The sequence below is a fragment of the Oryctolagus cuniculus genome, chromosome 11 (assembly GCF_051225735.1).
Source record: "Oryctolagus cuniculus isolate XC-2025 breed Fujian yellow rabbit chromosome 11, ASM5122573v1, whole genome shotgun sequence".
NCBI classification, from domain to species: domain Eukaryota; kingdom Metazoa; phylum Chordata; class Mammalia; order Lagomorpha; family Leporidae; genus Oryctolagus; species Oryctolagus cuniculus.
The window spans coordinates 10,973,884-10,991,104 of record NC_142877.1 but is presented as its reverse complement, the minus strand read 5'-3'; the positions used below and the strand labels follow the sequence as shown (position 1 = coordinate 10,991,104).

The window sequence follows — 17,221 nt, the reverse complement described above, 5'->3', positions numbered from 1 at the left end:
CGGTCTCAAGTCAGGACCTGTTCCAGCCAGGGACACAGAAGGGCAGAGGTGGCGGCCACCTGCACCCCTGTAGGGGCAAACAGCAGACACCCCGGCCGCAGGGGCTCAGGGCAGCGCCTCTGTCGGCCAGGCCCAGCTACTGCAGGCGTGCAGGGAGGGAATCAGTGGACGGGAATATGCGCTCTCTCTCAAAAGAGAAAAAAAAAAAAAAAAAAGAAAACCAACATTACTTAACTGTCACACTGAGCTTTTTAGGGATACTCGGCCCAGGGAAGGCATCGCCTCTGGACAGAGGTGGACAGGCACCAGGCAGGTGCCCCATGCAGCCGATGCTGTCCCGAGGGACCGGCCGTCCTGTCTCTGAGGGCAGTCTCGGCCTCCTGAGCCCACGACGTCCTCTCTGACTGTGCTCGCCACAGAACTGCTCTGACGCCAGGTGAATGGTGGGTTTTCATTGGCCACGCGTTCAGGGAAATGGTATTTCCTTTTCTAAACAGTCCCCAAGAGGGGGGAGCAGGCACTGCAGCACAGGGGCTGGGCTGCCTCTTGGGACACCCTCATCCACATCACAGTGCCAGTCTGGGTCCCGGTTGCTCTGCTTCTGATCTGGCTCCCTGCTAACACGCCTGGGAAGCAGTGGACGATGGCTCCAAGCGCTTGGGCTCCTGTCACCCGCGTGGAGACTCCTGTGAGCTTCCTGACTCCTGTCTCCAGCCCAGCCCAGCCCAGCCCCATCTATTGCAGCCGTTTGGGGAGTGAACCAGCAGGTGGAGGATCAATCTTTCTCTCTGCCACTGTGCCTTGCAAACGAACAAATAAATCTTAACAAAAGAGAAAAAGAGAGAGAGAGAGAGAGAGGGAGGGAGAGAGGGAGAGAGGGAGAGAGGGAGGGAGGGAGGGAGGGAGGGAGGGAGAGGGAAAGAGGGAGGGAGGGAGGGAGGGAGAGAGAGAAGGAAGGAGGGAGAGAGAGAGAGAGGGAGGGAGAGGGAGGGAGGGAGGAGACGAACGTGCCAGTAAAACAAAATTCAGTCAAGACGACAGCTTCTTCAGCAATGAACACAACACAAAAAAGCGCCACCTTTATAAATCTCATCAAATCACTCAAAACTGACTGACCAAGTGGCTCCTGTGTGACAGGTGGCAGCCACGGCACTAGAGACACAGCAACGGCCGAGGTAGCGATGGTACTGCTGGGGCCCAGAGGACGGGCACTGGGGCCGGGCAGCAAATGCTAACCCCCGGGGCATCAGTTCTGTGTGTGCCTCGGGGCCTCCGTCTGCACAGGGGCACGCGGAGCATCCGTGGGACGATGCAGGCATCCGCGACTCAGCCACGCAGTCCCTGACGGCAAAGATCACCAGTCTGCGATGGCTGGGGGTGCACACGGTAAATGCAAAATAAGTGACGAACTCTTCCCACCAGAGGTACGTGAGGGAGAGGGACCTGGGGATTATTCGATTACTCAGTAATTTGAGAATTCAATTATTCAATGGCTTGAGGATAAAAGGATGCAAAGTCCAATGAAAATGGCACTGGGTGTGCGGCTCTCCAAGCCGGCCCCTCAGGAAGCAGTGAAATCCCGTGCAGCAAGGCCGGCAGTGGTGCGGGGATGGGGTCCTACTCCGTGCCCCCTCCAACTTCCCAGAGAACCGACCGTTTCTCCGCACGCCCAGAGAGCCGTGCTAGCTTCCTCTGACACCTGGCCCAGAGACGCCGGGAGAGCACACGCTCCCTATCCGGCGTGACGCAGGGAAGGAGCCCTGGCATGGAGCTCGAGGGGGCCCGGCTTCACCACTTCTCCAGAAGCAGCTCTGGGGTGGGATGTGGGAGGCGTCACGTGATCAAGCCACTCTACCGTCCCCACCAGGACGACTGGCTGACACAAAACCCTCCCCTCCCGGACAGAGCCAGATCGGCACTGAGCGAGCCCAAGTGTGCGGGTGCCTCGTGCAAAACCTCCCGTGAACGGGGACAGCAAAACGCGCCGGCGGGCTCCTGACTTCAGGAGCTGCCCTTGCCCCAGCTGGGGGAAGAGCTCGGCAGTCTGTTCCGGCACAGGCACAGCACGGCCGAGGCGCTCCAGGCACTCGGGAAGAAATGCCTGGAAAGCGATCCTCAGCTTCTCGTGCCGGGCTTGCTCGTGCCGGGCGGCAGTACGGAGTGCGCAGGCGGGCCGGCGGCTGCACCGAGGGGGCGACATCCTTGAGGGCAATGCTTTCTCTCCGTCTCTCAAGCACCACGACGAATTCTTGTTTGTCACGTTTTATACGCACAGTTTTACAATCCACGATGAACTCTAGACAGAGGACCAGAGGCTTGAACTGGTGGGAAGAAGCTTGCTTGCTTGTTTATAAAAATTTATTATTTGAAAGGCAGAGAAGTGGAGGTGGGGTGAGAGAAAGAGATGAGAAGGTGGGGGGAGGAGAGTCTTCCATCCACTAATTCACTCCCCAAATGCCCACACCAGCTGGGGCTGGGCCAGGCCAAAGCCAGGAACAAAGCCCCATGGGTGGGAGGAACCCAAGAACTTGGGCAGTCGTCCACTGCTCTCAGGTGCCTGAGCAGGAAGCTGGAACTCAATTCTAGGCCCTCCAATGAGGGCCACAGGCCTCCTAAGCAAAGGCTTAACCAGCTGCGTCACAATGTCCACCTTCACATATTTTGTCAAAACTTTTATATTTATTATTTTATTTTATAGAGGCATAAAGACACACACACACACACTGAGAGGAAGAGAAAGCAAGCTCCCATTCTCTGATTCACTTCCCAAAAGCTGGCGATAGCTGGGACCAGGTAGGCTAGGTTGGCCGAGCTGGGTTGGGCTGAAGCCAGGGGCAGGGCCTGGGAACTCAATCCAGATCTTCCACGTGGGGGCCAGGGACCCACCTCCCTGAACCATCACCACTGCCTCCCAGGGTCCACAGCAGCAGGAAGCTGGAGTTGGGAGTCAGGAGACCTGGACCCCAAGCACTCTGACGTTGGACATGGCATTTTAACCGGAGTCTTAACTGCTAGGCCAAAGGCATGTTCCAGTGTACGCATTTTTTATGCTGGGCTTGGATGAAAAGAGGAAGAAGCCACAGAAAAGCCCACTATCCCCAGTTAAAGAAATCAGCAGCCAATCATGAATGCTTAGCAAAATGAAACTTCAGAATCTGTAATTAAAAATAAATCATGCATGGAGTCGAGCAGTCGGACCCCGACTCCCATGTGGAAGACCGGAGTGGAGTGCACAGCCCTGGCTTTGACCTGGCCCAGCCCTGGCTGCTGCGAGCATTTGGGGAGTGAGTGGGAGCCGCCTGTCTGTCTCTCTGTCTCTCTGTCTCTCCCTCTGAAGCACCATCCCTGGTTGGGAGGGAAAAGCCTCACGGCTGTCCCACTGAGCCACATGGAAACATCTGTATTCCAGCAGGAGTGAGAAAGAGGAAAAAGCTTTACCTTGCAGGTGAACTTGTCACCCAAAGTCTTTTCTAAAAAGAGCTGAGGGCAGAGTGATGCAGGAGCAAGCCCTCGGAACACAGTGCGGGGCGGGCGGGCGTCCCCCTCTGTGTTCCTTCTCCTCTTTGCACGGTCAGTGCGGGAGACAAGCAAAGCCACAGGTAAAAGCTGCAAAGATGGAAACGTCTGCTCTCGAGGCGCCATCGCTGGGCCTGGCAGTGCGGCCCGGGAAGCTCTCTCGCCACCGGGCTCAACCCCAGCGCTGGGATTAGGGCACAGGACGGACGCCCCGCTGACCGAGACGGCGAAGCAGGTGACTCTAACCTTTTCCTCCAGAAGTCTCTTCAATAGCTACGATAACTCGGGAACACTGTTCCCAGGTGACATGGAAATCTGTTAAGTTCAACAGAAGCAGGCATTGAGCCTGGAGTTGGGACGCCCGGGCCCCATGGCGGAGAGGCTGGGTTCAGTTCCTGGCTCCAGCCTCCTGCTGATACAGACCCTGGCAGGCAGCTGGGCGGCTCAGTGGTGGCTCCTGCCACCCATGCAGGAGACTCGGATTGAGTTCCCCGTTCCTGGCTTTGGCCTTGGTTGTTGCGGGCATTCAGGGGAATGAAGCAGTGGACGGGAGCTTGCTGTCCATCTGTCTGTCTCTCTGCCTCTAAAATACATTTTTAAAAATATAGGGGCCAGCACTGTGGCATAGTGGGTAGAGCCACTGCCTGCAGTGCCAGCATCCCATATGGGCGCCAGTTCGAGTCCCAGCTGCTCCACTTCTGATCCAGCTCTCTGCTGTGGCCTGGGAAAGCAGTAGCATATGGCCCAAGTGCTTGGGTCTTTGCATCCACGTGGGAGACCTGGAGGAAGCTCCTGGCTTCGGCCTGGCCAGTCTCAGCCATTTGTGGCCATTTGGGGAGTGAACCAGCGGATGGCAGATCTAACTCTGCCTTTCAAATAAATAAATAAATCTTTAAAAAAAGAAAAAAGAAAACTCACAATGGGAAGCCATAACATAAGCAACAAGGAAGTGTGGCCAAGTTCTGCTTCTCCCTGCTGGCAGAGGAATATATTTCTTGAGATTAAATACCAAATTGTTTCCCAAGACACCTCGTGAAGCTCCTGATTTGCCAGTGTCCTAAGCGTGTGCTTAATCTGCTCCTGGTGAGATCCTGGTGGCAGCTGGACCAAAGAGCGGGTCGTCCGGAGTATTTTCAAATACCTTTCGAATTACCTCCCCGAAAAGTATCAGGAGGGAAAGGCAGCTCCCCCGTCACCCCAAACAGGTCACGAGCAAGAGCAAACACAGGGGCGAGTGCTGTGGCACAGCGGGTGAAGCCACCACCTGCTAAGCCACTGGCATCCCACAGGATGACAGTTCAAGTCCCGTTAGCTCCACTTCCGATCCAGCTCCCTGCTGATGCCCCTGGGAAAGCAGCAAAAGACGGCCCAAGTGCGTGAGCCCGGGACATCCCCGAGGGGGACCAGGGCAGAGTTCCAGCCACGGCAGCCACTTGGGGAGTGGACCAGTGGAAGGAGCGCTCTCTCCCATCAGTCTCAAGTGAACGCAGAGGCACTGGCGAGAGCTTCTGCAGACCTCGACCCGTTCGCCCTTCCCCCTCTGGGAACACCCAAGCCAGGCCTCCTCTCAAACGCATACCTGAGTCATTCACGCTGCTGTTCCTCTTGGCGTAGGCGCTGCGGACCACTTGCTCGTACACCTGGGCCCCGATCGTCCTGACGTTGTCTCGCAGCAGGATGCCTTGCGCTTGCATCATGAAGAGGTAGGTGTTCACTGCGGACGACAGCGGGCGGGGCACAGAGGTGAGGCCAGCGGCAGCCCTGAGGGGGCCTCGCCCGTCCTCTGTCCTCACCTTCGAGACCCATTTCAGCTCTAACGCCATGAGAGCCTAGCTCTCCTCCAAACTGCATCCCAACATTCCGTGTTTCCTGGGCAGCTGGCAGGGCTCCAGGAAACATCTGCCAACACTGAGTAGTCTTAGAAAAACCATGAACTTAGGGAAGCACACTCCCCCTTGGCTCTGAACGCCAGCACTGTGGAGAACGCAAAGGCTTCTGACTCAATTAAAACATTTCCTGAAAGCTCGCTGCCCTCTTCCCTTTCACTTCCCGATCCCTCGTGGCCACACAGAGAGACGGGAGAGGCCTGACTGCCAGGGCCACTCGCGGCCGGGTCTGCTCTTGGCAACCACGCGGAAGCGCCAGGCAGAGGCTCCCACCACCGTCCTCGGGGAGATTTGGAGCAAAGGAGATAAGGAAGGAACGTCGGCAGTTCTCATGACCACCCAGCCCCAGCGGCCACAGCAAGGGGGTGGGCGCAGGCGGCTCAGCGCCCCTGGCTGTTAAAAGACACTCTCAACAACACAAGTTTTCAGAACCACCAGGCCACGTCGGTCATCTCGGGGGAGTGGTCCCTGAAGTCCCCACGACACAAGACTAGGGGATCACACCCCGCCGACCAGCCTCACTCATTCCTCTCCCTGCTCAAACACTATGCCACCTGTTTTCATGAACTTGGATGGCTTAACACAGTCCCAGCCAGCTGGTGACCATCCGCCGTGGTGGCGAAGACTCGGCCCTTACAGGGGGGCAGATGCGCTCATCTGAGCTCCGAGCACCTGGCGGTGGAATCAGCGGAACGCCTGGCTGACCCCTGACCTGGCCCCAGGCAGTACAGCTCCACACTCAGGCGGGGCCTCGGGCTGGCCATTCTACAACCACAGTGCCCTGCCCAGGACGGCACCAAGTGGTGACCGCACGGATGGAGTGTGGAAGTCAGTTTACTTTACACCAGGCTGTCATGTCTGGTGCTTCTTCAGATACCAGCACTGGGTGTGGCGCCGGGGACAGACAAGGTCGCCAACCCCAGGTGGTCAGCATTCAACAGGGACACAGAATCTTTCAATCATCTCTGGGGCTTATATCATCACAGGCCACAAACAGATAAGCAAAAGAAGTCAACGTCTGGAATGCTTCCAGAAATGAGACACAGAACAGGTCAGGATGGTTGACCCTGTAGCTAGACAAAGTTGCTAAGGAAAAAAGACAGGTTCCAGTCCCCGGGGAGGTGTCGCTCTGCAAAGCCCGTGAACAGGAGAGTATGTGATCTTCTACTTCCGGCACACGGCGCAGTGCCGGCTCACAGGAGGCAGGCGGGTCAGAAGCACCTGCTGGACGAAGACTCAACCCTCACCTAATCTCAAGTTGCTTGGTTGGCTCCATGGCGTCATTATCCTTGAGGCTATACAACATGTCCCCACTGCCCGGTATTTTCTTTTCTCTCTAGCAGCCCACGGAACCAGCTGTCTTCCATAAACATAAGAACAAAGACGTCCTGGCGCTGTGTGCACAGCTTCCAGTTAATTATGGCAAAGAATCCACCACCCCCTTTCTTCCGCGCTGCGAAGCACACAGCTGCCCCGTCCCCGCTTTAAATAGCTTCCTCTTCCCGTGTGGGAATCTCAGTGGAAGCCCAATCCAGAGGATTCCTGGGCCACGCGTTCTCCCCACCCCGAGGATGAGGACCGTGGTGCTGCCTGCCTGAGGCACAGTGAGGGTGTGGGTCTGCGCCGTAACAACTCACAGGGGACCCCAAGGACCACACTGTGGAAACCACGGATCCAGCCATGCAGTGAGAGTAGTAAGCAACGTTCACTGGTACTAAACTGCGTGATTCTGTATCTCACTTAATCCTCATAATTACCTTCCGATCACACACTATTCTCTAATCCGCAGTGACAGGCAGGTTTCAGGTTCCCCAGCGCCTTCACCGAGGTCTGACCCAGGTAGGTGCCCCCGTGCTCTCTCCCGGGTCGGGGACCCCTGCTCGACACCTCGCTGCCACGCCTCTCCCTCTGTTCCCCAGCACCCACAGGACCTGAATGATCACTCCAAGGAGGCAGCTCTCAGATCTTTCTCTGCCGCACAGAGCTGGCCAGACGCATCGTTCCTAATTACAGATGTAGGCACCCTGCCTCTGCCTTCGTCCCGGGGCGCTACCGGCCTGCAGCGGGTCCCTGCTTCGCCACACTCTCCCCAGGGAGGACCACGCTGGTCTCCCTCCAAGCCCCGTGACTCTCGTTCCTGTCCTGTCTTGGTTTGCCAACACCGTCTGGTGTGTCAGTCCTGTCACTCAACTAACACGTTCACGCAGGCCACATACTCCGAATGCTTTTCTAATCGCCCACAGAGACGAACACAATGCTGGAGACATAACAGAGGGGAGCAAACACTGCCCGACGCAGGGAAAGGTCACAAATGGGCAGACTCAGGACCGCACGGCGTGTGAGAGCGCACTCCAGCACCACCCAGTGCGTCCAGAAACCCTGACCGCCGGAACACAGCCACCCGCAAAGAAAACTACCTTGGTGGGAGGGGTCCAACACGTCCCCTAGTCACTGGGACGCGCTGGTCCTCATTCGGCCCCCTCCCCCCACTCCTGGGCGTGCCTCCCCGCCCCACTCCTCTCTCGCGCGGGGCTCGCTATCTACACTTGCCAGAGCCACACTGGCGCCCAGGCGGACAGAGTGGTGCAGGTGCGAGCTGGGGCGGAGCCCAGACGCAAGCCGTGGCAGCCCTGATCCATCTGTTAACCGAAGAGCTCTAACTCAAGGCCCAGAAAGTTCCAGAATGGAGAGGCTCCGCCATCTAACCCGCCACTTCTCAAGCCAGCGCTCTGTGCTGGCCCCTCCCCCACCCCACCCCATGACCAGTCCATCAACTGGTTCTCTGCAGAAACTCAATCTGGGAAATTATGTTCTGGCCCTTCCAGGAATGGACTTTCAAACTTTTATTACCTGCTTGGGTAATCAACTGATGATTGCTGGCAAACAGCAATAACATCATATTATTCATTCCTATCAAGCTTGCTGGAGGCAGATCTCCTGAATCCTATTCGAGCTGCTGCCACTAAGCCCCCGGCTCTGTGCTCACACAGCTGGTTCTGCAGATCCCGCAGCAAGATCCCAAGTGCCCCGGCTGAAACTCGTCACTGACCGGAGCCCGAGGTTGGGCCGAAACCAGGAAGTGTGTATGTACACACGCTGGGTGGACTGCGTAGGGCACCCACACCCTCCCGAGTGCCTGGATACCAGTCCTGGCCCTGCTTCCAAGTCCAGCTTCCTGCTAACGTGCATCCAGGCAGGCAACAGTGATGGCTCAAGTAGTTGGGTCCCCGTCACCCACGTGGGAGACGCAGACCGAGTTCCCCACTCGTGGCTTCAGCGTGGCCCACCCCCAGCTGTCGCTCCCCCTCTTCGTGGAGGAACGACACAGGACCCTGCGCTGTTCTTTTGTCTGCTCGGCCCTCCCCGGGTTTGCTGCTGGTTCTTCCTGGGTTGGCTACCGACGCTTCCACCTCCGTGGAAGGACGGCTCCCCCTGCCACTTTCCCCACTTCCGCGGGGGAGCGGCACACCGCCGGCCGGCTCTCTCGGGGGCTGCACAGGTGTTCCCTTTAGATGTTCCTGGTGCATGTTGTCTCTCTCCTCCTTTATAGTCCTCTTCCACCAATCCCAACTCTGCTACCCACACGTCGAGTACGCTGCTCTCCTCCAATCAGGAGCAAGATCAGCTCCTGCAGCTCAATCAAATTGGCGAGAGGCAGCTGTGTAAAAGCTGTTTACTCCCTTCTCAGCACCATATTGTGGGAGAGCAGATGCATAGAATAAGTCTTAATTCCAGTAACTTAGTCTAGTCCGAGTTGCTCCCCACAATTCCCCCTTTCTTTTTATTTTTGGCGTTGATACGCGCCTGTCTTCGGTGCCCCGCAGCACACACTCTGCTCTGCTTGCTGGAGTTGCCCACAGGTGCTTACAAGCCCTACCAATCAGGCAAACCGAATCCGGGTCCTCTCTTCGCCTTGTTGTGAGGAGGTTTTTAGGCGCTGATGCGTGCCTGTGTTCGGTGCCCTGCAGCGCATGCTCTGCTCTGCTAGAACTGCCTGCAGGTGCTTACAAGCCCTACCAATCAGGCAAACCGAATCCGAGCCTTCTCATTGCCGTATTGTGGGGAGACTTATTGATGTTGATTCGTGCCTATCTTCGGTGACCTGCAGCTCATACTCTGGTCGAGCTGCCTGCTGGTGCTTATCACCTAATCAGGCAGACCGAATCCAAGCTCTCTCATTGCCATGTTGTGGGGAGGCCTTATTTTTCTCTATTTCTCTATCTCCAGGCATTCCTATCTCTCCTGTTTTACTTCTATCTGCCAGCATTCCTATTTCTCTCATTTTACTTCTATACTTCTGTTTCTCTTATCCCCGCAGCTTCTCGGCGCCTCGCCCCGTGGCAGCTTCCCAGCTCTGAGCCGCTTCAGCCCGCGCTTCTCTCATCTGCGTGGCTTCCCGGCTTCGCGCACACTCCGCGGTCTCAGCGCCCTTCGCGCCCGCACCACGGCCCCGCGCCAGCCCCGCACTTCCTATCTACTCACACCCCGCGCGCTCTCTGCGCGCGGCGGCTTCCACGAATCACACAGCCTAGCTCACGTTTCCGCTTCTTGGTTTTCAGTCTAAGTTCCCCGGGCTAACCTGGCGAAATCCAACCTAGCCTACATCTCCGCCTTACGGTTTGGCTTCCCGTCTTTTGCTCCCCGGGCTAATCTGACGGATTCCAACCTGGCTTACGTCTCCGCCTCTGGTTTTAGATTTTCGCCTTTTGTTCCCTAGGCTGACTTGACGAATCCCAACATAGCTTACGTCTCCGCCTCAGCCTGCCCCCGCGGCTTCATTTTCCCTAACATTTTTCTCTACCTGGTATGTTTCCTAACTTTTCTTCCAACAATATTCCCCTGTCATTTCTCCTGGCTTCTCCCCACAGTCCGTATCCGAGTCTAAGTTTCTTCTAGATTTCACTTTCGCTTTTAATCTCCTAGCTTCCCCGCCATAGTCCGCATCCGAGTCTATGTTTCCTCCAGCTTTCACTTTCGCTTTCAATCCTAACTTCTTCCGGCACTTCTTCCATCCGGCTTTTCCCTAGGCTCTTTGCTAGTCTCTCTCTCCGGTATTTTCCCACTTCTTCCCGCCTAGGTTTCCTATCCGAGTCACGGCACCATTATGTCGCTCCCCCTCTTCGTGGAGGAACGACACAGGACCCTGCGCTGTTCTTTTGTCTGCTCGGCCCTCCCTGGGTTTGCTGCTGGTTCTTCCTGGGTTGGCTACCGACCCTTCCACCTCCGTGGAAGGACGGCTCCCCCTGCCACTTTCCCCACTTCTGCGGGGGAGCGGCACACCGCCGGCCGGCTCTCTCGGGGGCTGCACAGGTGTTCCTCTTAGATGTTCCTGGTGCATGTTGTCTCTCTCCTCCTTTATAGTCCTTTTCCACCAATCCCAACTCTGCTACCCACACGCCGAGTACGCTGCTCTCCTCCAATCAGGAGCAAGATCAGCTCCTGCAGCTTAGTCAATCAAATTGGCGAGAGGCAGCTGTGTAGAAGCTGTTTACTCCCTTCTCAGCACCATATTGTGGGAGAGCAGATGCATAGAATAAGTCTTAATTCCAGTAACAGTCTAGTCCGAGTTGCTCCCCACCCCCAGCTCCTACAGGCATTCGAGAAGTAAACTAGAGGATGGAAGTTTTCTGTCCTTAAAGTCAATGACACAATTTTACAGGCATACACGTGCTCCTTTGATCCGTCTCCTGTCCTGTCTGCCCCCCGTTAAGTGGACGCCAACTTTCTACGGGACTTAAGGAGGTCAGGGAGTCTGCCCAGGTCAAACCTGGGAGTGAAGGAGCGGGGTGTCCACAGCATGCTGGTGAGCCCCATCCTAAAACCTCAGAGAAGCCGTACTTCCCACCACGACCGTCCTGATCGACAGCGGCTGAACTGCACTTTGACAGCGTCCGTTCCAATGTGGCGCACGACTGTTGAAGAATTATTTATTCACTTGAAAGGCAGAGTTACAGAGAGAAGGAGAGACAGAGACAGAGAGAGGTCACCCATCCACTGGTCCACTCCCCAAATGGCCACAACAACTGGCCAGGAGCTTCCTCCGGGGCTCCCACGTGGGTGCAGGTGCCCAGGGACTTGGGCCATCCTCCACTGCTTTCCCAGGCACATTAGCAGGGAGCCGGGCTGGAAGTGGAGCAGCTGTGACTGGATCCAGCACCCGCAGGGGATGCCGGTGCTGCAGGTGCCGGCCCCGGCCACTGTGTCAACACAGGTCTGTTTAACGCCCACTTCGCGGCGTGCAGCCCAGGCCGGGGATGTGTAAGACAACACAGAGTGCGGCAGACACACGACTACACAGGAGTTCACGGTGTAGCGCGAGACACGCTGAGCATCACCCAGCCCGAATCCAGGCCGAGGACTTTTCTCACTCCGTGAGACCTTGTGATGGTTATGCAGCCCAGTTCCTCGGCCCAGGGACCTGTGGTGGCCGTAACTCCTTTGAGGAAAACCAGCCTCGTGTAGATTCACAGCTTCGGAAATTTCCACCCGGACCCAGCGTGGGTAGCCCAGGGCCGTGGCTTTCACTGAGGGTCCCTGCTCAGCGGTTTCTTCCTCTCTGTCCCCCACTCCAGCAGGGCCAGGCTGTCCTCCCTCCAAGGGAATTCTGTTCAGCCCCCGTGTCCCCGTGAGTAGGTGACCAGGTTCTCTCATTAATAATGATCGTGGCCATAAAAACTCCCCACAGGGCACTGAAGTCCGACTTCCCAGAGGAGGAGCGAGAGATTCTGATGCGATGAACCCCAGGGGGGGGAAGGGCGCCCGCTTCCACCTGCTGGGGAAGGGCTCAGGACTCTCTGCCATGGGGCCTGGGAAGCCGAGGAGACACAAGCAGGAGAGAGCCGGTCCCCTCCAGGGTCCCCTCCCGGCCACTCCTGACCGACTGCCCATACACGCACAGATCCGCCCTGCCCTGCCTCACTGCTGTATTCAACAGACAGCATATTTCCAAATTTCTCTCGTCGTCCCCACCCCACCCCACCCCCCGCACTAGAACATGAGCTCTGCAAGGGCAGGGACGGGGGTCTGCTTCCTTCAGTGCCCACCCCCGGCGGCTGGGACAGCGTGTCAGGGACACAGAAGAGGGACAAAACCCACCTGCAGAACCGAGCGCAAGGAGGCGTGGAGGCGGGCTCTCACATGCCCACATGCCTCTGCATTTGCCTGCTCCTTCCTCTCAGGGCCCCGAGATGCTGCCAGTCACCCGCATTCACCTGTCCCCCAGCAGCGCCCTCTCACCCGGGACAGAGCTGCCCGGTACACGGGCCTTCTCCCAGACTGTGCAGGGTGCTCTCCTTCCTCACAACGCCTGTTTTTGTTTTGCTTTGTTTTTAAGATTTATTTACTTGAAAGGCTGAGTCAGAGGGAGAGAATCTTCCTTCTACTGATTCACTCCCCAGATGCCTGCCAACAGCCAAGGCTGAGTCAGGGCCAAAGCCAGGAGCCAAGAACTCCGCCCTGATCTCGAAGCAGGTGCCAGGGGCCCAGTACGTGGGCCATCACCTGCTGCCCCCCAGGGTGCTCTCACTCTCAGATAATGCACACTGAAGTACTGAGGGGCGAGGCATCATGATGCTGACAGACTTGCTCTCAATGGGTCCAAAACACGTGTGTGAGAGCACAGGCGTGTGCACACGTGTCTGTGAGCACGCGTGTGTGTGAGCACGCACACGTGCATGCTGAGTTAAGGGAATGTGCCACAACGCCAGCAGTCAGAGCAGAGCTCAGCGCTCACGCACGCTCCTTGTTCTGTTTCCAACGCCGCACACGTGTGCAATTCCTTTCCAAAAAAAAAAAAAAAAAAGAGATTTGGGGTCAGCGTTGTGGTGTAGCGGGTAAAGCCTGCAGCGCCGGCTACTCTACTTCCAATGCAGCCCTCTGCTGTGGCCTGGGAAAGCAGTAGAAGATGGCCCATGTCCTTGGGCCCCTGCACCCACATGGGAGATCTGGGAGAAGCTCCTGGCTCCTGGCTTCAGATCGGCTCAGTTCTGGCCATTGTGGCCATTTGGGGAGTGAACCAACAGATGGAAGACAACTCTCCTCCCTTCTGTCCCCTCCCCTCCCTTCTTCTCTCTCTTTCCCTCCCTCCTTTCCTCCCTCCCTCCTTCTCCTTTCTGTGTAGCTGTGACTTTCAAATAAATAAATAAATCTTTTTAAAAAAAGAAAAAGAGCTGTGAATGAAATGTGTTGTAATGACCAGGCTAAACAGGTCACCTGCCTGCTGGCTGGACTTTCAGAGCTTTCTCCCAGAGGGAAGGATGTGGAAAGCAAAGTTTCCCAAACTCTCCTAAGGACTCTTTACACTCAGTCTCTCTCTCACACGCATGCACACACGCACGGATACAGAACGCCAGCCACAGAGGCACGCACTCGCTCACCATTCATTAAATTCGCATTCCATGCAAGGACTGCTTTCGGCCCGGGAACAGGAGATACAAAGAAGACACAGTTCCTGCCATCACCCAGTCACGTGTGTCCGGGGGGCTCGGGAGAGGAGTGACACCGGGAAACACTCAGAGGGGGGCCCTGGAGCGCAGGCCCGGGAGGAGGAAGGGCGGCTGAGGTTGAGCAAGATCAGGATGAAGGGACACGGAGGGGAAACACACTTGAAGAACTGACGGCGGCTGGGAAAGGCTGGAATGGTGAGTGTGGACGGCGAGACGTGGCAGGGGAGGCCAGAAAGACACAGGGCGAGATCACGAAGGGCCTGATGTGTCACGCACATGGGGGCCGAGCTCCACTCTGAAAGCCACGGCGCCAAGACTCCAGCCACGGCACCCAGACTTCCAGCCACGGCACCCAGACTTCCAGCCACGCGCTGAGACCTCCAGCCACGGCACCCAGACTTCCAGCCACGGCACTAGATTTCCCAAGGTTCCAGAGGGCAGGAAGCAATCAAAGTGAGTGACGTCACTGCACTCAAAGCCCAGGGCTCAGCTGAAGACCGGACTTCCGGCACGTAGGTGTCTGTTCTCGGCCAACCTGAGAAGGTTCTGCAGGTGAAGCCCCTGTGGGGACCATGCGCTGGGTGCCCACGTGTTCCCAGAGATGGTACTTTCTGTCCACGCAAAGCGACAAGAGGAACCCACGTCTCCTGATTCCTGGGGAAGGGAACAGCTGGGGTGCGGGGAGTTCTGGCCCCGCCAGTGAAAACCACGGGGGTGTGGGACTCCATGCTGGCTAAGGCCCCGCCTGGTGGCCAGGGTGGGCCTGGAGACCAGGTGTTCTCTCCCGGGATTTGCCCAAGGCATCTATCTGTGTCCTCAACACACCCTACAGACTACAACGTGTGGGGCTTAGGGGAGAGTCAGGTAGATCCCAGGAAAACCCTGGACCAGATCTGGGAGCGAGGGTTTTACCTCCCACCTGTGTAGGGAGAGGAGAGAAACAGGACCGAGGCAGAAGAGGAATAAATAGAAGAAAACGGGACGATGGCTTGCTCTGTCCCTCCTGCGGTATAGGACAGAATGAGAGTGAAGGGAATCTGAGAACAGTACGCGTCAAAGGACCAGGTTTGCCGTGCTATGATCTGCAGGACCTGCACTGCCTATCTTGACCAATCCTGAGACAAAAACAGAGCCTGCAAAATAACTGAACCTCACCCCCATCTCAGATCATCACCGCCCTGGTCTGCACGACAGGTGTTCTGTAACCAACCAGCCTGCTCGTTCTGCTTAGAAAGACAGAATGCAATTAGGAGTGCGTGCACCCTACCGTCTTTCCAAACACTTTTGTGCACACTGCACCCCCCGATAACTGAGAGGTAGCTCAGTCATTACCCTCGGTCCATAGACAAGGGGACTGAAGTCCGACAGAGAGCTGACCACGTGGAGCCAAGATTTCACGAGAGGCCTTTGTCCCTACAGCCAGCGTTCTTAACAAACGTGCTCTCTCCTCCCGGGAGCTCAGCACTCTGCATGCACAGTTAGCATCCTTGACTGCGCCGACGGATTGCTTCTGCCTGGTTCATCACTGTCAGTATTCAGTGTAACTGGCTGCCGAGTTGGCAGCAGCAGGTGCCAACATCCATGACACAGCTAGGATTCTGTGTTTTACACAGCGTTGGCCCGACAGCTGGGATGCCAGCACCCACACTGGAGCGCCAGGCTTTCAGTCCCAGCTCCGCTCCCGATTCCTGCAGCTTCCTGCGAACGCACACCTTGGGAGGCAGCAGGCGATGACGGCTCAGTAACTGGGTCCCTGTGCCACAAGGGGAGGCCTGGACTGAGTTCTTGGCCACTGTGGGCATTTGGGGAGTGGGAGCTCTCAGTCCGTCTGCCTCTTTAATAAACCTTCTACAATGTTGCTAAGTTTCATGATCCAGTGTGAATCATGAATGCCTGCATTTCAAATCTACTTAAAGTAATGGCGGATACTCACACTATCCAATGTTCTTAAGTCATACGGAAAGTTCTGGTGAACAAAATTTATATCCATTGCACATCTACTTAAATGTTTGGAGCACCTGTGTGACAACCTTCACACAAAAAGTGTTTAAGGGAAACTGGAGGGAAGGAACAGAAACATACCCACACTAACACAACACAGAAGTCCCAGAATTATTTTGGGCAAAAACCTCAATTTGACGAATCTTTTGCTTTTCTAGTCCTTCCTATGTGAGGCAGAAAACCACCCAGCTGACCACAGGTGATGTGTTCCACCCTCTCAGCTCCTAAAAAAAATCTTAAGTGGTAAAAATTAACAACTCTGAAGTATGCTGCAAACATTTGCCCTGACTTGCTAGTATGTTATCTGTTAAATTATTAAACTGTACATGAGATTAGACATGAAAATGTTATCTTAACATATATTAACCAGCTGCGTGGACTGTGGCAATCACTTAGCTGATAAAGACTCCAGCTTTCATCACCTATACAGACAACATATAAATTCTTATTCATAATAAAAGCTTACTGTAAAACTTAAAAAAATATTTATTTATTCGAAAGACAGAATTATAGGCAGAGAGGGAGAGACAGAGTGAAAGATCTTCCATCCACTGGTTCACTCCCCAAGTGGCTGCAATGGCCAGGGCTGGGTCAGACAGAAGCCAGGAGCCTGGAACTCCATCCGGGTCTTCCCACATGGGTGGCAGGGGTCCACGCACTTTGACCATCAGCCACTTCCTTCCCAGGCACAGAAGCAGGAAGTAGGACAGGAAGTGGAGCAGCCGGGAGTCAAACTGGCGCTCGTGTGGGATGCTGGTATTGCAGGTGGCAGCTTAGCCCACCGTGCCGCAGCGCCAGCCACTATAAAACTCCTAACAGCACAATCAACAGCAGACATCCAGACACACTCAGACGAGGGGCTCAGCGAGGACGGCACCCAAACTGTGGTGGAACCCTGCTTCAGAGAAGTACCTGCTCCCCACGGGGGTAAGGTCAAGGTTTGAAGACAGTGACATCAGCACGGCTCTCTGGAGCTAACACTAGGACGTGGGCTCTGCTGCCGCGTGGGCAAGGTCGCACCCTGACCTGGAAGGGGTCCCGGGCGCTGGCCCCGATCTGGCTCCTGCTGCTGCTGACACCGCTCTGGGGGAAAGTGCGCTGACGCTGCCCACACTGAACTCTCGTGCCACTTAGCACTTCCTGGTACCATCCCTCCTGTGCTAGCACCGTCCGGTCCCGTCTTTGGGCTGGCTGATGCCTATCCTCCCACCCAGCTCGCTCTCCCTCCACTGGCTGCGAGTTCCTTGAGCAGAGACCGTGGCACAGTGAGCCAAGCAGCCGCCTGCGACATGGGCACCAGTTCACGTCCTGGCTGCTCCACTTCCGATCCAGCTCCCTGCTAATGCACCTGGGAAAGCAGCAGAAGACGGCCCA

At 56.3% G+C, this 17,221-nt stretch overlaps 1 protein-coding gene across 2 annotated transcripts in view; it reads right to left on the bottom strand.

Moving 5' to 3' along the window:
- B4GALT5 (beta-1,4-galactosyltransferase 5) overlaps positions 1-17,221 on the bottom strand; it is a 79,386-nt gene that overhangs the window by 17,584 nt on the left and 44,581 nt on the right. For both annotated transcript variants that reach the window (XM_070051709.2, XM_051844934.2), the window contains exon 2: positions 5,096-5,230. In XM_070051709.2, the coding sequence (XP_069907810.1) occupies positions 5,096-5,230 (135 nt within the window). The remainder of the gene's footprint in view (positions 1-5,095; positions 5,231-17,221) is intronic.